We start from the raw sequence: 25229 nt of genomic DNA, 5'->3' as shown, positions 1-25229 counted from the left end.
ATATTGAAAAAAAAGGAGGCAGAGTGTAAAAATCAAAAAAAAAAGAAAAAGAAAACAATAGGGAAATGAAGGCTTAAAAGAAAGTCAAATTGAGAAAAGGGAGGAGATGGAGAGGCAGGGAGATATCAGAGACATCTATAAGCGGGGGGAAGATAGACAGAGGGAGAGATCAATGCATCATTCACCTAAAAATAACTAACTAGAGAAAAAAAATCTACAGTTTTCCTTGTATTGCACAAGCATGTGCCATCTTTTGATACAGACCTCATGTCTAGGCATCACTACTGTAACCTAGCACAGTACTCAGCACATGGACAGCCCGTGATACACATCTGAAGATCAAAGAGTGTATAGTGTGATTCACAACATAGTATTCTTTTATTAACTCTGAAGATAGACCGAGATTAGGAAAATAGTCAAGATCAAGTAGTTCAGAAACAAGGAAGTAAAGACTTCCCCAAGTTCTAATGAAGTGTGACTTTTAAATTCTGACACTTTTTTATATTCTAAATGTTGAAAGGATGTATTGAAACTTTATTAACCCAGAAGTTTTAAAAATGAATCAAATGATATGTGTTATACAAATAAGGCCAGTTTTGCATAGTATATTAATATAGTAACAAATCAATACTCTTTTCAAAGTTCAAAGAAATGGGAAGCTGGTATTGGTTTCCAGGGTCAGACCCAACTTTGACAAAGCCAACAATATACTTAGAGTCAAATGAATTTCCAAACTCAGTTCCAGAGAAAAGGAAACCCTTTAGTTAAAATCTTTACAATAAAATAATTACGATTATAAATCTCTTTAGTTAAATATGCATACATTACATGGTATTTTTTAAAGGATGGACATGGATAGTCTTCAGACAAATCTAGCGCACAAACACCCCATCTTATAGAGTATGTGTCGGTTTAACGTTCTCTAACAGCTCTGTGATACAATGGCTGTTTTGTGCAAACATGATGAGCGAAATTAGGAAAAGTTCATCAAAATTAGTTAGTTCTGAAACCGCTAACCTAGAAAAGAGGGAACAAAAAGAGGCTGTGCACTCAAGCTTGACTGTGCACAGCGGCTGGAGAGGCCAGCACTGACGCAACCCCACTGCTGCTAAGTCCGCTCCTGGGTCGCTTTAGTCTGCAGTAAAAGGGCCAAGTCCCAACAATTGTGCTTTTTTTATGCAGCCACATGGCCGATAAGGTAGATGTTGTCATAAAGGTGTCCTACAAAATCTTCACTAATGTTTTGAGCAGCGCGGCGGGTATTTCGAATAAATTCTCTTTTTGACATTTTGTTCTTCACGTGAGGACTAGTGAGGTCAATGGAAAGTAGAATCAAAGAGTAGCACAGTACATAGACAGCATCTGGAAGGTAAAGGAAACACACTAATTATTAGCTCGCTTGAAATAGCCACTTATGTTAAGGAGACAAAAATTCATATCACAAAAGATCCCACAGGGCTGGTGGCGAAAACACCCTGTGAGTCTAGGCTTTTCTTCCAGGTCAGTCTTCAAAGCTCTGTACTGGGAAATTACCTAGGACCAGGCAAACTGAGGTGAACTCATCCAGTCTGATTACCAACACAAGCACTCTCTCCAGTTCAAAGGAACTTCAGTATGCTTCAGGAATTTATAGTGAAAATGCATTCCAGACTTAACATTTCAGAATCTGCTTTATTTTCATTTTCAAATGGGACATTTATATCCAACTATAATTGAATTAAATTCTACCACCAGCTTATCACCTTCTTTAATAAAAAAAAATCAAGGTATTTATTTATAAAGAATGCTTTTTAAAAACCTAATTTAATGTCAAAATATTTTTAATGACATGATATGTATTATCTTGGCACTAAAAATAGAATGTAAAGAATTACTAGTCTCATTTGAGAGATGTACTTTAAAGGTGGGTGGAATCTGCACATGAGCTTCGAATATAAATCTTTAGGGAAAACACTGCCATACCTGAACACATGTAACAAAGTAATTTTCTTTTTTCATATAATCAGAGGGCAATACTTGCTGAGCGGTGGTGGCGCACGCCTTTAATCTCAGCACTCAGGAGGCAGAGCTAGGCAGATCTCTGTGAGTTTGAGGCCAGCCTGGTCTACAGAGCAAGATCTAGGACAGGCACCAAAACTACACAGAGAAACCCTGTCTCAACCCCCCGCCCCCCCCCCAAAAAAAATTACTTGATGCTTAATATCACAACAGTAGCAACTGTCATGATGTTCTCAGTACTACACTACTTATATATTAGAATCTTGAAGTCTTAAGAAAGCTATGTTAAACATTGTATCTTATTAAATAGGTTCAGCAAATTTTATATGACAGGCATGTTTTGTTTTGTAAACATTGTTTGATAAGTACAATTTTAAACACAAAGATACAAGTAAATCTATAAAATGAGAGTGCACATATGAGACTTGAGAGCTAACACATCTCTATAGGTACACACATAGTGAAAACTAGTTGTATTAAAATAATTTTTAGTGGAGAATATTGTTATCTATTGTACAGCTTATTGAAAGCTTCAAAAAATCCCTACATCAGCTGGTAAAAATAACAACTAAGAATAACTTTAGAGGGTTTATGTAGTTAGTCTAACTTTCCTCATAACGCTGTGCATTTGTTATGTGCGAAGGGGGTAAGTGTACTCCTGAGTATTCCATCCATGCCACCACTGTTGCAACAGTGAAGCAGATATTTACAATGCTTCCTCCCAGTGAAAAAATGTCTCATATTATGATTATTTTTCCTGCAGGTGCTAGGAGTTAGAAAAATAATGTAAAACTCATGCATGCACACGTGAGTACAGACAGACAGACACACACACACACACACACACACACACACACACACACACACACACACACACAGAGTTATCCTTACCAGGACTAAGGCCAAGTTCTCGCATTAGGTCAGGATTACAAGCACAGAACCTATGTGAGAACTTTGTTATAAGAGTTTCAAGGTACTCCCCACGTTCTTCAGGAGCATGAATATGACGGAAAAATTCTCTCAATGCATTTGGCAAGAATTGATTCCTAAAATTATGCAAGGTTACAAGGTCATCCAAGACATCTCTCCTATGGAAAGAGAAACAAAAGAGTGCAGCTATAGTTAATATTTCTAAAAAAATGAAAAATCATAATTTGATATTTTTGTATAAAAGTATTTCATTATTGATTACTATATCAGTTGGTCCTAATAAAATATATATTATCCTTACCCTTTTAAAACCATTAAATATAATTATTTACAAAGTTAAAATATTTGGAACTCCTTCATGAATAGGCTAAAACAAGATGAAGTGAAATACAGAATTCTACTTTCGAAATAAAGTTTTAAGTATTGAAAGCGCTGCTCAGCTGGTGTGGTGGCACTCGCGAAGCTGAGGCAGGAGGATCAGGAGTTCAAGGCCAGTCCGGGCCCTACACAGACAACCAACCTCCCCGCAGGGAGACACAGAACAGCTGCTCCTTTCTAAGTGCTTGCTGATCGAAGTCCAAACACTAGAACTCATGCCCTTTAAATGAGAAGGGATCTTCCTGTATTGTACCTAGACACAGTTTCAGAGGTAAAAGCTATGTATGTAGACTTCAAAAAAACACCCACATAGACTACACACTGTTTTATAATCTGCTCTTCCTTCCTGATATAGTTTATTGTTAACAGTTTTGTCTTTAGAAATAGATTCACTTCATTCTTTTTAGTGACTGCTCACCACCCCAACATATGGGTATAATAATTTTATGGATATATATTTAAGTGTTTATAATTATGTAAATATTGTATAATATTATAAACGTGTATGCTATCTATTTCAACCTATAGCATTAAATATATAGTGACTCTTTGTAACAACATTCTTAAACTGTTACTGAACTCAAACTTGATTATATGATCATAGCCTTCATTTTGACCAATTGCTTATGGCAGGGGTTAGGCAAATACAACCAGTAGGCAAACTCTGGCCCACTGCTTGTATTTGTAAATAGATTTAATGGAATAGGGCCATACTGCTTTGTTTATAGTTGGCCCTGTGTCTACTTATACAACACAAATGGCAGAGTTATAAGCAAATGCAACAGAGAGCATAAGGTCAGCAAAGCTAAATATTTACAGAAAGGGTCTACAGAAGAAGCACCAATCTCTAGGTCCCCAGCATTTAAAGACAAAGTAGTTTAAGAACAACACCTTTCATACGAGACTTTCTTTCAATGACGAGTATGTTGATGTAGATGCTCTCTCAATATTTTTATGCCTGCAATTAACTAGACTATAAGGGCACAAGTGAATAACTACCAGATGAGAATGCCATATGACCCATTACCTCTATCTGCATGACTGAAATACTTCATGTCATCTTTTTAGACCTGCTTTTATATGTATGGGTGTTTTGTCTGCATGCCTGTCTGTGTACCATGTGTATAATACGGTGCCCACTAAGGACAGGAGAGGACAACTGATCTGGAACTAGAGTTACAGATGGTTGTGAGCCACCATGTGGGTACTGGGACCCTTATCTGGATCCTCTGTAGGAGCAACAAGTGCTCTTAACAAACAGTGAGGCAACTCTCCAGCTTCACTATTTCAGGACTTTTCAACGTGTGTAACCATCTGTGCGATATTATGTAAGTACATGCGCACCCTTAGAGTCCCTAGGTTTTGAAGTTTACAACTGGTCTTTACAATAGAGTTTTAATATTATGTAACTACATGCATGCCCTTAGAGTCCCTAGGTTTTCAAGTTTACAGTTGATCTTTACAATAGATTTTTAATATTATGTAACTACATGCGCACCCTTAGAGTCCCTAGGTTTTGAAGTTTACAGTTGGTCTTTACAATAGATTTTTAAATGGACAGTTTTAGAATTTAGAACTTTTGTTTGCCTAAACACTTAGCTCAAGGCTAACTATTAAGAAAAGTCAGGGCTGCAACTTCGACAAAGATATTTGATTTTAGTTTGCGATCTCAGGAATACTGGGCTATCATTTTGTATCTATTCATGATTCTGAGATAGTGTCTCACTCTATGGCCAGATCCTTCTGGCTCAGCTTCTGAGTGCTGTTATTACAGCTATTTACAAGCATTATGTCAGGCCACACGTGGCCATTTGTTATCTTTATAGTGGCAAGTTTTTATTAGCATGTGAAACAAAAAGTCAAATCAATTTTAAGATATATTTTTATGTTTTTACTCAATTTTGCAACTAGATTATACTATGTACTATAGCTTTTAAAGTAAAAGTTAACAAAAACATCAACTCATTTCTGATAAAAATTTAATTTTTGCTTTACCTTTCATCAAGGTAGATTCTCAGTTTTTTCCAATTTAGTGTTCTTGTACAGAAGATAAATTTTGCTATTTCCTTTGGCGAATCATCTAGGATACCCTTGGACATAAAGTAGCTCACTCCCTAAGGCAGAAAGAAAATCTACATAAGCAAATTCAGCCTTGATTCATAAATTTTAGTAATTAGGCAATTGCAGAACCATAGCTTTAGTTCTTTTCAGCATTACTACAATGTTTAGAGCTTTAACATGCAAAATACAAACTGGAGTCTAAGCTAAAACTAGTATGTGTAGTTGATAATTTGCATGCAATGAAAAGTAGGAAATTCAAAGTTAAGATTCATGAAGAGATCCTACTTTCTTGCTCATGACAAGGAAAAGAAAGTATACAGAAATATGGACTAATTCAGGAGGGGATGTGGACAAGCCACGATATAGACTATAAAATACTATAAAATGAGCTTTGCAGCAGATACTTCCCTCTCCTAAGAAAAAGCATGATTTTTCTAAAGCTCAGATATATACTGTGGTACACATTTTAAGGAAATAGCTTTTGAGAAAAAAATAACCATTAGATTCTCCAAATGAAACACTAACCACTCCAATCTGGAAAGAAAGATGATTACATTATTAAGTTAAAGGGAAGAGAGCCCAACTCCAGGTCGACTCACGCATTTACTACTTTTGGCTTTCAGCATCACTACATTTTACAAGCATCGAGCTAAAGTACCACCGAGGGGAAAGCATATAAGACAGCAAAGTTCAGTTGTGCTTGACGGGGTTTATCTTTGAATTTCCTTTTCTCTGCATGCAGAATTGTCCAGAGAAGCCTCACATTAGTATCTACCTTTCACTTAAAAATAAACAACAACAAAAACATAACAACAAAAAAACCCCAATGCTGAAAGCAATGTTCTCTCACATATATGAAGGTCTCATTCAAATAAATGTCAGGTTCATTTGAATGTGCAGTTATTGAAATAAAAGGCAGGTGTGCTTATTTCAACTTGTAGTTCTCCAGACACATGCATTCCCATGAATCTATGTGTCTGGATACTAGTATAGTGTATGCAGCTAATTGGCAGAGAAAATGACATATAATGTACATGCAACATACTGTTTTCACACATAAATTCCTTCAGCATTTCTTTACTCAGAAGTATTGCACACATTAGAATTTTAAAAGTTGGAAGAATTTTTATGAAAGACTCTCAAAGATAAAAACTTTCTCATTAAAATTTTGTATTAAAATTTTTAAAAAGCAATTTGGTACCATGAGGTAATGCTTTTGAAAGGTTATAATTATCTACAAATTGCAATTTGAAGATAAGGCTTTTATATAAAGCTGATTTTATGAGCCATCAGAATCTTAGCAGCAACTTATCAACTTCATGTGAAATGTGTACTATAAAAGCAATGCTAAGGCAGCGACTATAAATAAATGCACACAAAGAGAGCAGACTATGACAGCATGGAGCTTTTCTACTGACTCCTTGGAAACAAAAGCTACACCATGCACTAGGATCAAGAAAGAAAGCCTTTTTTGGTGTGAGGCTGTCTTGGCAGTGCTTGAGGGGGCAGGAACTAGACCAATTTTAATGCTTGTTCCATCCTTTCCTCCACAGTCTGAATGATTGAGAGTTGACTGTATGTTTACTTGATTTACCTTAGCAAAAGGTGAGTAGTCATGTTTGTTTGCCAGATGGCTCTATGTGAAATGATAAAACTATCTTAGAATTACTCCAGTGTTAGTGTTTATTATGCATTATAATACTTTATTCATAGCAAAATCACTATTTAAAAGATAAAAAAATTAATTCTAGTCTCCCTGTTAAAAATTACACAAAAATAAATGTACACTTCTCTAGATACAGGATGGTGCCATTTCAACATCATTTGATGCTACTTAGTTACACAGTAACCTTGATATTTGGCTCATTAAGTATCATAAAATATATTTAGTAATAATAATATACTATTGGTCATTTCCTTATTATGGAACATATGTTTTGAAAACTTACAAATCTAATCTAACTTAAGTTCTCTAAAATAACTGAATGTAAAAAAGTAGGCATAGATTGCAGTTTTAAACAATCCTGAAATGACCCGATTAATAAGCCAACTTTATTGTTTTTATGAGGAAAGGGGCAGGTGCCGGTTTCGAGGCTGAGCTTTCTCTGGAACAGGCCGGTCAGCCCAGGTAAGCATAGGTGGTATAGGCAGCAAGCATGAGGATCAGTTCAAATCAGCAGCAGGTAAAAACAGGCTTGCTACTACAGCTCAGCTGCTCAGTCTGCCGTCGGCTGGATTCTTCCTTTTTCCTTTTTCAAAATGTACTAAGTTTCAAATTACTCCTTTAATTCTACATTTATTTATTTAATCCCATTGTTTATTTAAATTTTAATTCCTAATGCAAATTCTATTCTGTTTAACTTTTAGAATTATTTAAGTTGTTGTGATCAGGATGTAGTTGCTAGTTTTCACTTGTGGAGAATTCTAAAATGTATTTGTTAGATAAATGTAATAGACCACAATGGTGTTCGATCTTGTAATGAGCTGCCCCAAGGCATGAAAATAAGCTCAGAAGTGGAAATTATTAGCCAAAGCAGATGTTCCTTAAAAGTATTCTGGAAAAAAAGTTACCATGGGGGTAAATAAAATCTGTATAGGAAAACAGACATTATGCCTAATATTTCTTCAGAAAAAGACAAACTGATAATGTTCATACTAAAAACCTATTTCTTTTTCCTTTTTTTTTTTCTTTTGTTTTTTTGAGACAGGGTTTCTCTGTGTATCCCTGGCTGTCCTAGAACTCCCTCTGTAGACCAGGCTGGCTTTGATCTCAGAGATCCACCTGACTCTGCCTCCTAGGTGCTGAGATTAAAGGTGCACACCACCACCACTTGGCTTAAACACCATTAATATTTGGTCCATAAAAAAATTCTCAAAAGGATTCACCCCTAAAGGAGGCCCTAGGAGCCACTAATGGGCATAGGCACCTTGATTCACTAAATGAGCCACCTAATCAGCCCCAAAGAATTAGAGACCCTTAAGAAAATACTCATTTAAACTTTATGGTTAGATACAATGAATACCCAGAGACTAGTTTTATAAACAGATCCATGTGCATATTTTGTATCTCTCTGTATGCACCGATCTTAAAAGCTTTACATAAGTATGGTATGTAAAGTAATAGACGCCAAGCAGTGTAGGACAAGTATTTTACCCAAGGAGGAGACAGGTAGATAAATAACTACAATACATCTATAAGACAAATGAATGACAGGATGGTTGGCTAAAACTTAAATGAGCATGGGGAATAAACAGTTCAATGCCAGAAATAATTCTTAGGAGCTAGGACACTTGGATGAGATTTGAGGAAGTGAAAAGGTCTCAATAGCTTTGAACGAGGACAACAATGAAGAAGACCATCTTAGTTTATATTGTATCACGAGAGCAAAAGCAACATCATATACAAAGTTGGGCTGTTTACAGGAAAGAGGGAAGTCTTCGGTATCTGAGAGTAAGCCACGAACTAATTATAACATTATAACATTAATTTTATGTCAAGATTTGTATGTTCTATCTACATCTAAGTGAAAACCTCTGAGGGCTATATAAGAAAGTGAAGCAATGGTCTACAATGTGAATTTTGCAATGTAATAATCCTTTCTTATTGTGGTTCTGCTTTATGACCTGTTATTTAGTCAACCTTGGTTAAAAAAAATATCAAGTGAAATTCCAGAGATATTTCCTAAAACTTCCTAAGTTTTAAACTAATCATCATATTGAATAGTGTGAGGTCACAAGCTTCCCAGCCCCACCTCCTCTGCTATGTGTCCCTGTTGTATATGATACAAGTGCCATGCTGGCTCTGAAATCTATTATTCTGGTGTTACAGTACTGGTGTTCAACTGACCTGGATTTTACTTAAAAAATGCCCCCTTTGCTAGCAAAGGGAACCCATAAGGTGATTTCCTTTACAAGAAAAGGTAGAAGTCCCATAAGTCATATTGGAGAACACACTCACATGCTTTTTATTACAATATATTATGTTGTTGTGAGTTTTTTATCAATATTGCATTTTACTATTCCTCATTGATGAGTTAAGGTTTATCACAATTATATATGAATAGAAAATACAAGCTATACACAGAGTTTCATGACATCTATACACAGGAAGTTTCAGGGAATCTTGGAATGTATAACCTGTTGAGATGACTATATCATACAAAAACTAATAGAATATAAATTAAATAGCTGGCTACCACAGATATCCAAGATTGAGCATGTAGAGAAAGAGTAGAAGTAGGAAGGAACAGATTCTAAAACTGTATTTTAAAACGCTACATGTCACATGAATGAAGTTAAGAGATGAATGTACTTGATAAATATGCTGGACATGGGTCCACAAGGTAAAGAAAGTGAAAGGTAACCAGTTTTTCTGGCTGGATAAAGAGAGAGAAATGGCTACAGCAGAACAAAAGACGGATTGGAGCTGCAACTCAGTTGGTCTCAAGAGCGCTTGTCTAGCATACATGAGGTTTTATCTCCAGTACCACATAAAAACAAACAGATAAGCAAAAATTAGGAGTGCAGTACATGTTTGGAATCTCAGAATTCACGAGGTGGAGACAGAAGGATTAGGAGCTCAAGCAGTTTGAGACTAATATGGGGTATGAGAGACCCTGCCTCCAAACACACAATGAGGGTGGTAAGGCCTGGGAAGAGCTCAGAGCTATAGTACTTGTTCACTGTATGCAGGACCCTGGGCTTGATTCCAAGATGAGCAAGGGAACCAGGGAGAGAATGAGGGTAGGCGAGGGACACAGGGGTGGTGGTGGTGGTGGTTGAAGTAATGATGAATTAACTAGAAAGATTTCAGAGGCAATTAACTACTAACAAGATAGAGTGGAAAAATGAGGCAATCACTATACGTGTAACAATAATAATGAAAGAAAAAGCACCTAGAATTTGAGAGGGAGGGGGAGGAATGGGAGGGGTATGGGGGGTGATGATGAAATTATATTTTAATTAAATAGAAAACATAAAAATCAAAGGACAGAGCTGGAGAGACAGCACAGCCTTTAAGAAGTCTAGCTGCTCTTCCAGAGGACTAGGGTTGGACTCCCAACATCCACATGGTGGATTACAACTCTCTACTTTAGGAACAGGGGATTTGGTGGCTTCTTCTGGCCTCTTGGCATATGTGGCACACAAACATAAATACAGGCAAAACACCAATACATATAAACAAACAAACAAAATAAATAAAAATAAAGAAGGACACAAAGTTGGAAGGGAATGCAGGTGGATGTGGGGAAGTTAGAGGAGTCGGGGAATGTGATAAAACTGAATGGTATGCATACATACAATCCTCAAAGAATTACAAAATATTATATTAAAAATAAAACCTATATGCATGGTTGTCCCCAGTAGGAGTTAAAAACAAAATAAATGGATAAAGATTAAAGACACTGAACAAGAAATATCAGAGGTAAGGAAGATGACAGAAGAATGTCTCAGAATCTAATAGACTGTGATTTAATAAAGGATGCACACAGAGCAGTGTCAGTCCAGTGTAGTGGTTTATCTTATAATCCCAATACCAAGGAAGCTGAGGCAGGAGAGTCAGGGATAACCTAGGCTACGCAGTGAGTTCTAGGCTGGCTAAGACTACAATGTAAGACCCAGTTTTAAAAAACTTAAAAACTGCATACGTACATTTACACGCAATATATCAAACAAAAATACAAGACAAAACAAAAACAAATTCAAAACAAATCCCTGAATGACCAAAAGAAGCAAGTACTCAGTGGAGTTACAAGAGCATAGTTTTCAGAAGTGGCACCAAACCATGGCTCTGACCACAGTGCTGCCACCCGATGATGTGAAAATTAGCAAAGACTTCAACCTCCTGAGCTATTTCCTAAACAGTAAAATCATGAGAGATTTTGGGGCAATGTGACAGTGAGGGACAGAAAGAGCAAGTTTCCTTTTAGACAGTCCCAGGAGATTAATGGGGAAAGAGGGGACCATAATTACAGACTGGGAAAAAAGGAAGTGGTGACCTTCAAGAAGTCTCTCCACAGACTGAGTCAAGTTCAAAACTACTACATAAACAGTGAGCCCCAGTGGGGAGACTGAGTACGGCACACTTACCTGAAAACGTCACCTCATAGTGGAGAAGATGGAAAATGAATTATTGAGAGATAAGAGTATCTTTAAAGACAATTTTGACCTATGCATGTCAGAAGGTGAAAGAAAATTGACAGAGAGAGGAAGGCTGGAGCAAAGAACGTGAGGAGAGCAGCAAAGACTGAATGCACAGCCAGAACGCTCAGTGCTTTGCAAGCCTGGTGGACAGGGCAGGGTGTTAAAATGCAAAAAACAAAGTCCATACTGGTTCATTTTTGCTTTTATGGATATTTTGAAGGCTTTAACAAGTATATTACTTTAGCAAAAAAGTTTACAACACAAAATAGTTCAATCTAGATTTCTAATTTTTCTTTCAGAGAACTGACACATTGGTTTTCACTTATTTTAATCACAGTGAAACAGAAAATTTGAATGAGCTACAACATTTATAGTAAGAGTAATGTAAAGCTTAAGAGGTACAATTCACTTTAAAAGTTCCACTTTCCAGACAGTAACAGACAAGGGCACCTGCAGACAGCCCTGCACAGGCCACACTCAAGTGTTCACTGTCTGAGAACAAGCAGATGCTTAGGCGATGCTCTGCTATCTGGTGGCTTCTTTCCTAGACCATTGCAGAATGCGAAGGTAAGCATGAAATCCAGTGACCTTTTTAGTCTAGCACTTCTTATCCTCCTTACCTAATCACAATAAAAAGGAAAAGAAAACAACAAAGCTCAGATAAGTAAGAATGATTTATCTGAGGGTATTTTGTTTGCTAATGAAAGTCACTCATTTTTACTTGCAGTGAAATAAATGTTTAAGATGTGTTAATGAGAAATTTGGGCTGTTTTTATTTTGTTAATTCATCTTGTTATATATATACATTAAGTTTTGCATTATTTTCTCTCTTGCCTAAGTGTGTATAGCCCTCTCACACACTTAGAGACCTTCAGTAATTCAGAAGTGATATATGTTTTTAAGAGCAACCAACATGGGCCATCTCAAAGTGTATTGCTTTAGCATATTTCCCAAAGCCTTTTCAGAGGTGTTACAGACACAGGGAATGATTCTAAAAACTTGACTTTTTGTCCAAACTTATACCTGTCTGTTACCGAAAATCTTTTCCTCACAAAGAGTGACTAGGGACAAGAACCCTTTGAAGAAAGACTTTTTTCCCTTAAGAGTAGTAAGCTTTCCTATTACTGATATACCCACAATGAAGTTATTTACTGGAAGGTTCTATACTGCATAGAACTAAGAAGAAAGGGTGCCCTAAGAACTGTACATGTCATCTCTTCCTAAGAGCAGAGGCCACATATTGTCCGCACTGTGGAGAACTGACAGTTGTGGACAGTGTCAATGCCCTATGATTAACTCCCTCTAATATGGTAACCGAAGCAAATCTCATCATCCTAGCATCACATTTTATCCAGACGGTGTGAAAAATCAGATTATTGTGGCTTGAGTGTGGGATTCAGGAAGAAGCCACTTTATTTATGGATACTGCTTAAACTGGCAGGATCTTGGCTTCCAAGGACTTTGCAGTACATAATAGTGCAGGATGCTGAAAAGGCTGATATTGACCATATGTATCTGAAATTCCTTGTGGCTAGAATGTGTCAATAGAAAGTCTCATATAAAAGACAGATAGGTAAATGAAAATTCAAATAGAAATGCAGGAAAATGGAGGGGTAGATACGGGACAGATTTTCCTGCCTGTTTTTCAAGATAAAACAAGGGCATTAGACAAGTAGCATGAACCTCATTATTTAAGTTTTAAAAGTCCTATTAACTAATTTAAATAGTTTGAAAAAGGAAATGAGCCACATCTGTGAGTTACTACAAGAGCCACACCTGTGACTAAGGTGATTAAAATAACTGACTGATAGGAAGGTTCTTCTCAAATCACAAATCACTGCCAACAATTAACTGTACAGTCATCACTGTAGTTGTTTCTGAGACAGCTGCTCTTAGCTGAGGGAAACTCTAGGAAAAGCCCATTCTATCTTCCCCAGACTCCAGGCTGGGGAAAGAAAGCATGAAGAGGAAGCGGTATTAGCTAAGGTGTCATTAGGGTAATCCAAACTAAGGAGAATGTGATGCTTACGCACTACTATTAGCTCATTGAGAATTCTCGCTTTATAAAAGTCATATCCAAATATTGCATTTGCAATGTGTACACCTACATCTAACTCTGAAAACAAAATTTTATAGTTTTATCATGATCTCTACATTTTAACGTTCCCTAGACATATGGACATCTGAAGTATATTAGCAGCTCTGAAGCATTTTTTTAAATAATCAACATTTTTTAAAGCCTTAAGAGTAGAGAAGTAGAGGAACACATTCATCAAAACAATATGTTACTGTGTATACACGTCAGCTAATACACTACTAAAGGCAAAAAAAAAAAAAAAACCAAAAAAACAAAAAATCTCACCAATGTTTGAGGATCTTGACCTGACTAATGCACACTTTCTGAAGTATCACTTCACAGGCTACAAAGAGTTATTGAGTAGTATCTAAGGTTCAAGAGGAACTTCAAGGCCTCGGGCAGCATCTGGTTCTTCAAGCTGTAAGTTACTGAAGCTGCACCTGAGGAACATATATCTAGACATAGCTGGTGAGCAGTTGGAAGCACTGATCATTTAACTTGCTTTATTTCATGTAATCACAATGCCACTAGTGTTCTAACTACCTAGTCTATGGAGGAGAAAACAACGCAGAGGCTATTTACTCTAAATCAAAGCGACATGACTTAGGAAGATGTTTTGTAAGACCCTTCCCCAGGATGCAGGGAATGCCTCACATTTACTTCTTAGAGGACAGAGTACTGCTCCAAATCAGCAGCAGCAGCAGATCACTGTACACAAATGACCATGGTTCATTAGGATCCTGATTCTAAAGAAGGCATCCCTAAAAGGTTTATGATGAAAGAACACATTAAATAATCTAATGGGTAATACACAATAACAATAATAATAATCACAATGTGGTCCATTTGTTAAAATAAAGTTAATGTTATACTTATGCTAGTCCCATACCTTGGAAGCTATGATTAAGCTTCTGAAAGCTTATAGTTGAAGACAACCAAAAGCTGAGAGAAAAATGTCATTTATATTTCTGATACAACAGCCATGTTGGTAAGCATCAATTGCTAAAGACAGTCAAGAGAGGCAACTATCTTACATATTAAATCTGGAAAGTGAAATCAAGTATCTGAAGCCATGGCTATATCAAGTGAGAAAACCTAATCAGAGAAAGTATGCTAGAAGAAATTATGGAAAAGATGTTTTTATTTGAAATGTACTTAGAATATCTACTATAATATTATAAGATTTCTAAGTACATTTATCTAAATTGATAAAAAACATAATTCAAATGAAGAAGTCTTGCTCATATACACTGTCTACTAACACACTGTCTACTAATTTCACTCACGTTTCAAATCCTTCAGTATACTTCTGCTTATGTTGTAGTTAACAGGATTAAACCGCATAAACACTTCTGGGTCAACAGAGAAAGAAATAGAAAGGATTGCATGGGTGGTTTAGGCCTGTAATTCAGAGACTCGGTTAGGATGCAGAAGCAAGAAAAAAGAGGACTCAGACTTTGGGTAAACACCCCTAACAGCCCTGTAATGAGCAACCATTTGCAAAGGTTTGACTCTCTCTCTTTTAATTCTGGTGCCTGCTGGGTCAGAGGCCTTGTTCCCAAAGGAGGAATATTAGCACCAGAAGCACAATCTGAACAGGTAGAACGCTACCTTGTCATTTTTAATCCTCCTACCACTGAGTGAATAGAGGGCTATTGTTGCACAGCAAAGACAAAGAGGGTAGAGGTAGAACTGAGGTGGACTGTAGCTCCTAACATGACAGTAAAAAAAGGTAAAAAAGGTAAAAAAAAACCAACTATATATATATATAGTTGGTCTATTATATAATCTTATGGCTTTGACTCCTCACTAGAGAAACCACTGTCTGGATAGGCCAGAGACCTAGGGTAGAACCAAACATGGCTGGTCTCAAAAAAGAAAAGAAAAGAAATCCATGAAATGATTCCTAATGATACTCTGCTATACTCATAGACTAGTGTCTTGTCCAGTTGTTACCAGAGAGGCTTTCTCCAGAAGCAGATGGAAGCAGGTACAGAGACCCACAGCCAGACATTATGCAGAGAGAGAGAGAGAGAGAGAGAGAGAGAGAGAGAGAGAGAGAGAGAGAGAGAGAGAGAGAATCTAAATTGGACGTCTCCATTGGGTCCCTCCTCTCAGAGTTTGGGGAACCCAGAAGTGGCGGAGGAAAGATTGTAGGAATCAGAGGGGATGGAGAACATGGCCCGAATCAACTAAGCAAAGCTCACACAGGCTCAGAGACTGAAGGGACAAGCACAGAGCCTGCATTGGTCTGCACCAGGTTCTCTGTGTATATGTTATGGCTGTTTGCTTGGTGTTTTTGTGGGACTCCTAACAGCGGGTGTGTCTCTGAGTCTTTTGCCTGCTCTTGGGACTCTTTTCCTCCTATTGGGTGGCCGTGTCCAGCCTTGATATGAGGGCTTTTGTCTTGTCTTATTGTATCTTGTTTTGTCCTGTTTGGCTTTTGCCTCTTGGAGGTCTGCTCTTTTCTAAACAGAAAACAGAGAGGAAATAGGTCTGATGGAGAGGGGAAGTGGGATGGAGATAGATGAGGGGAGGGGGGAAAATGTGGTTGGGATGTATTGTATGAAAAAAGAATATATTTTAAATAAATGAATCATTATGAGATGTCCCCCTCAAGATGCTTTGTATATATATATATATATATATATATATATATATATATATAAATAAATAAAATCAGCTTAGATTCTCTGTTCCTTGAAGCCAAACCATTCTATTGGATACACACTGCAGGTAGCGGTTCATAAAATGAGGCACTGACTGAGAAGCACACTGCCTGGCAGCAACAACTCAATCATTCCAAGATAAACTTCAGTTTATATCCTAGCCAAGACCAGCCTTGATGCAGGGGAAGGAGCTTGGTACTGCCTCAACGTGATATGACATGCTTTGTTGACTCCCATGGGAGGCCTACCCCCTTCTGAACGGAGAAGTGGATGTCAGAGACAGATGGGAGATGGGGGAGGGAACAGGAAGAGAGAAGGGAGGGGAAACTGTGGTTGGTATGTAAAATAAATAAAAAAATTTAATGAAAAAAAAGAAATTCAATTTTCTTTATCTCTAGCTGTAAAAGATCATTTAAGGTAATATATGTCTTTCTTCCTTATGTTAAACTTTCTACAATATATAGTTATTACTGACACTATTTTCTGTAGAAAGATGAGTAAAATTTTCTAGCTTTGTGGATCTGCAGTTAAAAATCTCAAAAGGGCCGGGCGGTGGTGGCGCACGCCTTTAATCCCAGCACTCGGGAGGCAGAGCCAGGCGGATCTCTGTGAGTTCGAGGCCAGCCTGGACTACCAAGTGAGTTCCAGGAAAGGCGCAAAGCTACACAGAGAAACCCTGTCTCGAAAAACCAAAAAAAAAAAAAAAAAAAACTCAAAAGGTAGTGGATTTTTCCAGAATGGAAAAATGCCTATATTGCCTGTGGCCATGTCAGAGGAGCAGCAGATGGCAATTGACTTCTGGGGAAGGCCACCAGGAAACAAAATGCTAATGGATAAATCTCAGATAGGCAAGGCCCCAGACACCAGAATGTCTTTTGCTTCTGCTGTGCCTTCACATGTTTGCTGCTGCCATCTTCCTCTGGCATCTGGCATGGTGTGAATGGGCTTGGGGAATAAAGAAATAAAGAGTAAAGAAAAAGTCAGGAGGAGACCACCAAGAGAGTGTGTGTGTCTTTTCCCATACCCCCTCAGATAAAAAGTCTCAGTACGTTGACTCTGTGGATTCTCTTCGAGCCCTGAGCTGCTGAGGGCTGGCCCCCCAGGCAGTGATACTCTATGACGTGTAAATCTTCACTGGAAATGCAGGGGATACTTAGATTTTATATAGCTCATACAGAGGAGAGAGCAAAGACTTAATTACAAATACTTGATTAATATCAAATTACTTTACAGGGACACATTGCTGTATCTGTCTACAGCAATATTGAATACTACTTTAGAGGTTTATTTTCCAAAGTAACATTTTCCTTAACAAATTAGATAATAACCAAAATACAAAACATGAAAATTACCTCAGTCTGTCAAAACACAACAAAACTGTTGTTTTTAAATAGGAAGTAATATCAGACAATGGAAAAGAAAACAAATAATTACAGGTATACAGATTCCATTATATAGGCTGCAGGTTAAATTTAAAAACGAGCAATTATAAATCAACAGTTTTTCAGAGAGGTCACATTAGATAACTGTACATGAATAGTATGACATCTCTACCATGCTTGCATTTATAAATCTATTTCTAAGTGTTCCTTGGAATGCTCCTTTCATAAAACCAAATATTACTGTATCAAATAAACTTGGATAATGCTATGCACTCTACATTTACCTGTTGAATATTTACAATGTGCATCATACTTTAGAAAGCCATATCATAAAGAAGCCAACTAACCAGAAATCTATCCTATTCAAATTTGTCAGACTTGAGAACATCTTCCTTCCTATGCAATTTAGAATATTCATCTGTATGTCCTGATGTCCAGTTGGGATTATCTATCCTTAGGAGTGAAAGTCTAAGTTATTTTCACCACTGTTCCTATGCTATGAAGTAGATAATAACCATTTATATACTACATATAAAAAGCTCAGTCAAATCTCTAACAGTAAAGTGAGCTCCCTCTTAAAAACTTTCCTATAATGGAATAACTTACACATTTCCTGGTTCAACAGCAAAAAAGAATATATTGTTTTAATAATAAAGTACACACACACACGCACACATATATATATATTCATTTCCATTTAAAGCACATCAAACAAAATATTTTTATAATACATCTTATTCAAGATCCATTTAGTAAAACACATAAAAATGTATGTAATTAGGTATTTCTGTATAAATATAGGAGAAATATGCTTACATAGCTGAAGCATACTTTTAAAAATCTGACTGCATGATGTTACCAAGACTATTTAAAACATACAGAGATGAAGACAAGTCTATATTACTATGTTGACTACCAGTTTTAAGACTCTAATTTTAAAGATAACTATGTCCAGAAAATGTTCTAAAGCAAAATGAATTCTAAGAATACCGGATGGGAGCTAGAATTACTCATCACAACACTCCTAGAAGAACAGAACTGACACACTGAACTTGTCCATGCAGGGGAAGTACAACTTAATGTAACAGATAGTACTCAGCACATTCCTTCACTAGAATGTGGTCATCACCACCAAGTACACAAGCTCATGCACAAGGTCAAGACATTACACACAGCTGAGATCACAACGTCATGCAGATCACAACAGCGTGCTAGATAATCGTACCAAAATTGTGCAGGTGTTCTCCCCCACCCCATGAGCCACTGCCAGCAGTTGCTATGGAGTTTGGTTACCCATATCCGTGACATGAACGGTGTCCTTTGGAGAATCTTGTTCCCTGTGGCTGTAAGTATTCTTATTTTTATATTTTAATGATGCTTGCTATGAAAAATCTTAAGTACAAAACTAAAAATCATGGAAAAGTACACTTTTTTTAAAAATAATACTCAACAATTATATGCACCTTATCTCAAGCAGCTATGATAAATACCACTGATATTTGAACATATCATCAACAATAATTTATTGTTCACTTAGATGAACCCAGAAAAGTATGTCTGATGACAGTGCTCCAGTGAGTGGGGGAAAAAATAAATCTCCAAAACTACTCTGATTCTAGCATTCAGAAATTTGTACAAGAACCATCCCATGATCTGGCTAATTACACTCATATTGCCAAGTTCTACATGAGAAGATCTTCCTGATAACTTTCTTTTATGTGACTTTGATTCTACAGATTTTACTTTGTAAACAATAAACAAATTGATTTTGTATTTATATATAATAAATTAAATATAGGCATTAAAATGTTTTCCCTTGTTTTTCTGAACACAGTAAATGGATTTCAGTATTTAAATGCCTTTTTGTGAGTGGCCTATTTGTACTGTAAGTATATTCTGGTAAGACAAAATTTTACTTTTCTGTAGGCAATACCTACTAAAGTACTGATCTTCCCAAAAGCATAAAGTCAGAGTCTGGAACCACAGACACTTGGGAGTGGCTCAGCTCTGTGCCTTTTGGCAGCACTATGCGGTCCTTTCAGATAATGAATTAATTTATTCAAGAACACTCTAGGCTATTCTAAACCCGGCCTGTGAGTGAGAAAAAGAAATACAGCCAACTCTCAATAACAATTGAAGGTAGGATGGAAAAGTAAACTGACAATCTAAAACTAAAAATTTTGATAATTTCAATTCCCTTGCTTAGCAAATATTGAATTAAAAATTTGAAATCCTCATCACATTAAAAAAGGACTTGAATATTACCTTTTTTCTTCCTTCTCTCAAAACATTCTAGGAGTTAATAACAAGAACTCTATGGAATAATGTACACAACTACAAACAGAAACACACTTTTGTGTCTAATTTTTTCCAATTTAGACATTTAAAACTATCTAGTCCAAATCTTGACATGTGAGGTCACAATATTTTTTTCTTTCTTCTCATAGAAAGCATGACTTTATAATCTGTTTTTAAAATTGTAAGACATTTAGCAAGAAACAACTACTTACCATAGTCAGTATCAGCAATGATATCTCACTTTTCTGACTTTGTACAACTTGGAACTTTCCAAGTTATGCTTTGCTTACAATGGAGCATTTGCAAGTCATGTGAACTAAAGATGATACTGTGATTCAACATCAGAATAGTTTATGACAGAAGCCAGGGAGACTTCCAAAACTGAGTGTAATAAGATGGGGCTTACAAAAGCTGTCCTTCCTGATTCTTACAAACTCGGGAGCGAAACACACAACTACCCTAGTTGCCCTCAACTCTTCCCCAGCGTTCACCACTCAACTGCCCCGCAGACCAAAGCCAAACATCAGAAAGCTCACCAGATGAGCTGTTTAGTCAGCAACCAGTAAAAGTCTAGTTGTAATGAGAACATGCAAGGCCCTGACACTACTCCTGTCTCTTCATGACTATAGTGAGATCTCTGTACAATGCACATTTGCCATAGTACAAGACCGGAAGGTGACACGCCCATATCGTTATCTGTTTACACAGACGACGTTGTGAAAAGCAACTATATTCTATAATAAAAGACATTGGAAAATTACAATAAAGGGATGAGTGATAAACTCTAATTTATGACAACTCCTTCATGTTCATTAGAGTTTAAATAATGGCTTTTTACATTATAATGGCTTTAAATATACAGTTTGAATGCTAGCTTTTAATAAATTATTCCATTTTCATTAAGAATATCATGGTTTTGGGAGCATGGTGGCACACTGTTTATAGTCCCAGCACTCAGGAAGCTGAAGCAGGAGGATCAGAAGTTCAAGGCAAGGCTGAGCTACACAGTAAATTCGAGACAAGCCTGGGCTATAGAAGATACTGTCTCAAAAAGCCCAAACCAATAGCAGCAACAACAAAAAGCATTAGAATTTCACCTACTTCTTTAAAACATTGGTAAGAAAAAAGAAAGAGAATGGGTATTTGAATGCCAATATTATAGCGGTTTTATAACACATAATTTGTTATATTTGTAAGAATAAGACTAAATGACAGTGTATGTTTAACAACATTTGGTTTTATAAATGTATAAGAAAAATTTAACAAAGAAACTAATAGTAAGTGAAAATAAATTTATTTAAAAATGTACTATAACTGGGTTATTTCATAGTTATAAGAGCAGTATTTAGATTTAAGCTTAAAGTTAAAAACTGGAAAAATATTTTCCTACTTAACAAAATTAAGATAATTTTAGGAACTACTTGGCTGCATGACTTAAACAATTCTCCCTTGCCTCCCACTTTAAAAAAGATTTATTTATTTATGTATTTTATGTATATGAGTGCTCTACTAGCATGTATGTCTGCATGGCAGAAGAGGGCATCAGATTCCACTATAGACGGTTGTGAGCCACCATGTGGTTGCTGGGACTTGAACTCAGAACCTCTGAAAGAGCAGCCAGTGCTCTTCTTAACTGCTGAGCTATCTCCCCAGCCTCCAACTTAAACAATTCTTAGTAACTTTATAACACGTGAAAATCATCTTAAAATAACTATTAAATTAAAATGATTCTAGTAATATATCCATAGAAAACAATGCACCCAGAAGCAGTAACTTCCAAGGTCATTTCATTTCTATTTGGATCTGGAGGCATGGGTCTAGTAGATGTGTAAACATTTCTGAAACTCTTCATTTTTCCAACATACATTAAAATATGAATAGGAAAAGGTAAAGAAAAAATTTCTTTTCACATTTTGATCATTGTTACATATTATGAAAGAGGTAAACATCAATTTTGAAACAATCAAGAGGTTTTTAGATAACATGAAATTATGTTTTTTAATAAAAAAACTGTTATTATATTTGTGCACATGTGTTTGTTCCACAATACAGGTGTGTAAGTCTGAAGGCAACTGCATGGACCGTTTTCTCCTTTCACCTTTCTATGGGTTCTAGGGACTGAATTCAGCTGCCAGACTTGCATGGCAAGCTCCTTCACCTACTGAGCCATCTTGACAGCTGAAGTCATCAACATTCAACATCTTGATACAGTACACTAGAATAATGTTTTCTGTGATTATCTCTAATAAAAGTACATCACTACTAAATAGAGTACATGGAAAGATAAAGCTGCAGATATAATTTGATGAACATATTACATGTATGTTCTCATTAACAAAGTCTTATACTTCCTGGTAATATGTCTCTCAGACCAGTAGATTACTGTACACATATCAAGAATGCTGCCATACAACATTAGCAGGTAGACAGATTAGAATTTGATCAGGAAGGCAAATAAAACTGATTATGCCATATAGCAGTAACCAAAAACTTGGCTTTTCAGAGATTGGAAAGCATGTTCAATTACTTTTAATTTAAGCTGCAAGTTTATATTAGATGGTTGCAGCAAAATCATAAAAGAACACCTGAAGCAAATAATCCTGCTCTCAGCTTACCTCCTCTGGGTTGGCATTAAAGGTGAGGCTTCCTTCATCTAGCTGCATATACAATTTTCTAAAAGAAAATCCTAAAGGTGGGTTCTTATTATATATAGAACAGTGACCCCAAGTGGATTTACACAACCTATAAAAATAGAAAGAACAGAGTTATTATATTTCCTAAGATAAACACACATTCACATGATAAAATTCTCAAATTAGATGACACAATTAGATTCTGCAGCTGTCAGAACAATCTAAGAATGGAGTCATGCAAAGGGAATTCTAAGTGCTTGTGAGAAAACATATGTCTTGCGACCTCAATTTCTTCAAAAACGTGGAATTGTTCTTGAAATGAGTTTCATTCCCTTCCCAAAGGCAGTGGATAGGAGAGAGTTCACTTTCAGATATTCACTACAACTGGTTATTGTTATTTGTTACATGCCTCTATGGAAAAACATGTTTTTGCCACATAAGCCCTGTCCTTGTGATTGTACACCTTATCCATGTGATTCTTCTTAACCCTTAGAGTATAAATTGTTTGATGCTCTGAATAAAGTTGGCTGTGCAAGAGAGCTAGTCTGCATCAGTTTTAGGTTCCTTCCTCCCAGGTCCCACTGCCTTTAGAGCAGTAAATATGTGGCTGTGGTGATATATTGTGTAACCTAATAAAATTTGTCTGAAGATCAGAGAACAGAACAAGCCACTTGATTAAACATAGAGGCCAGGCAGTGGTGGCACACTACTGGGAAGCACACAGGCCTTGAATCCAGGAAGTGATGGCTGGGTGGAGAAAGGTATACAAGGTGTGAGGAGACAGGAACTAAAGGCTTTTCAGCAGAAGCATCCCTTTCATTTAGAGGCTTCTTCGGTTGGAGCCTTTTCAGCTGAGGAGTTGGCAAGGTGAGATGTGGCAGTGGCTTTTTCCTTTGTCTCTCTGACTTTCAGGCAAATTTTATTAGAGTATACAATATATCACTGCATGTGGCTATAAACTTTTATTTAAATTTCATATTTCTAGTTTACTAGAATATGACAGTGCCATATAATTAGCAATTTTGGTTGCACCTAAGACTTTCAGTTACAATGATTAAGCATGTTCATGAATACTATCTGAAGTTACACAAGCAATCAAAAATAAGATCAATGATAGATGACAATCACTCAGATTACTGAAATGACAGTCAGTATTTTCAGAGTTTTAATTGTATTGGCTTGCTCAATCCTGTCAACAATTCTCTGATGTTGGTTGTAATTGGAATTTCCTTTGTAGGACCACCAGCCCACAAATAACGACACTAAGACTTTTTATTAATTATGAAAGCTTGGCCTTTAGTTTAGGCTTGTTCCCAACTAGCTCTTATAACTCCAATTAACCTGTTTCTGTTAATCTACACTCTGTCATGTGGCTTTTACCTCTCTCCCATTCTGTACATCTGATTTGTTCCATGCCTCACTGGCATCTCTCTGCCTCTCTCCTTTCCAGAGTTCCTCTCTCCCCAGAAATCCTGCCTATTCTCTCCTGCCTAGCTATTGGCCATTCTGCTCTTTATTAAACCAATCAGAAGGTGCCTCAGGCAGAAACACATCTTCACACAGTGTAAACAAATATTCTGTAACAGTTGGTGCACCATACAAGAAACAGAAACACGACGGTCCCAAAAAGACATCCAGCTAACACGCATGTGGCAACATTTAGATAAAAGTCTTCCTCAGAGCTCACAATGCTAAGAAGCTGGTTGGGATCTATTAAATAACCCATGCTAACTGTGATATAACACTAAAGGTTGGGAAAGGAAACTTCACTGGCTTTTTCAAAAAAGTATATATTAACAACAAATTAAACACAGAATAATTCCACAACTATACACATCAAGTACTGTGATGCTGAGCATGCTTAAGATATTATTTCAGATCCATGATTCTTCACTATTATAAAGACATGCAGCTGTTAAAATATCTTTTCAACTTTGAATAAGAACTGAATTTCATAATGCACCATTTTTTGTAGATTAGGATCATGCTTTCCAATCTATAGAGAGGCACTAGTTAGTACTTGAAAGCTAAAATGTTTAGTGTAATGACTCAGAGTTCTGGAAATATATCAGAGCACTAAGTCTATGTGTATTACTATCAAGATAAAGAAAATACTGAAACTATATTTCATTATACTTTAAATGCCTTTAAAACTGTGATAAAAAACATATTCAGACCTAATTCCACTAAGTTTAGAAATGAATATTGTTTTAAGTTCAAATATAGAATCAGCTGGGTGTGGTAGTGTATACCTTCAATCCTAGCAATGGGAGGCTGAGGCAGGAGCATCAGGAGTTGAGGCCAGTTTGGGCCACAAACAAATGAACAATAGAGCAAAATAAATTTCAAATAAAGAAACACAAATTAAGTTTGTGGAAAATGCTAAGATGTAGGAAAAAAAGATGACAAAGAACAAACCAGGTTTAAAGTATCATTGTAATCTCCCTCTATGATTAAAACATTAAAAACTCATTTGTTTTAAATAATGCTATAAGAATTGGTGCTCATACAGTATGACAAAGCACCGAGTGATAAAAATAAATTGTTTTTATGTATTTATTGACTGATAAAGAAATACTTTTGTACTACAATTCTGAGACCTTAGGAAGCTTAAGTCAGAAATGTTGCTACTGGAAACACACTACTACTGGAATTTGAT

The 25229-nt window shown here is 36.4% G+C and overlaps 1 protein-coding gene across 5 annotated transcripts in view; it reads right to left on the bottom strand.

Moving 5' to 3' along the window:
- Window positions 1-351: 351 nt before the first annotated feature.
- Window positions 352-25229, bottom strand: part of Fbxo8 (F-box protein 8) — a 44394-nt gene continuing 19516 nt past the window's right edge. For 2 of the 5 annotated variants that reach the window (XM_052752319.1, XM_052752320.1), the window contains 5 exons: window positions 22553-22679; window positions 6962-7003; window positions 5302-5420; window positions 2890-3086; window positions 352-1362 (listed from right to left, as the gene is read on the bottom strand). In XM_052752319.1, coding sequence (XP_052608279.1) covers window positions 1175-1362; window positions 2890-3086; window positions 5302-5420; window positions 6962-7003; window positions 22553-22679 — 673 coding nt within the window. In that variant the 3' untranslated portion in view covers window positions 352-1174. Of the gene's footprint in view, window positions 1363-2889; window positions 3087-5301; window positions 5421-6961; window positions 7004-18864; window positions 18983-22552; window positions 22680-25229 lie in introns of those variants that run through there. The other 3 variants (XM_052752322.1, XM_052752321.1, XM_052752323.1) reach the window with 3 other exon arrangements.

The sequence above is a fragment of the Peromyscus californicus genome, unplaced genomic scaffold (genome assembly GCF_007827085.1).
Source record: "Peromyscus californicus insignis strain IS unplaced genomic scaffold, ASM782708v3 Scaffold_23__1_contigs__length_62951481, whole genome shotgun sequence".
In the NCBI taxonomy this organism is placed as follows: Eukaryota; Metazoa; Chordata; class Mammalia; order Rodentia; family Cricetidae; genus Peromyscus; species Peromyscus californicus.
This window is presented reverse-complemented; position numbering and strand designations above follow the sequence as displayed.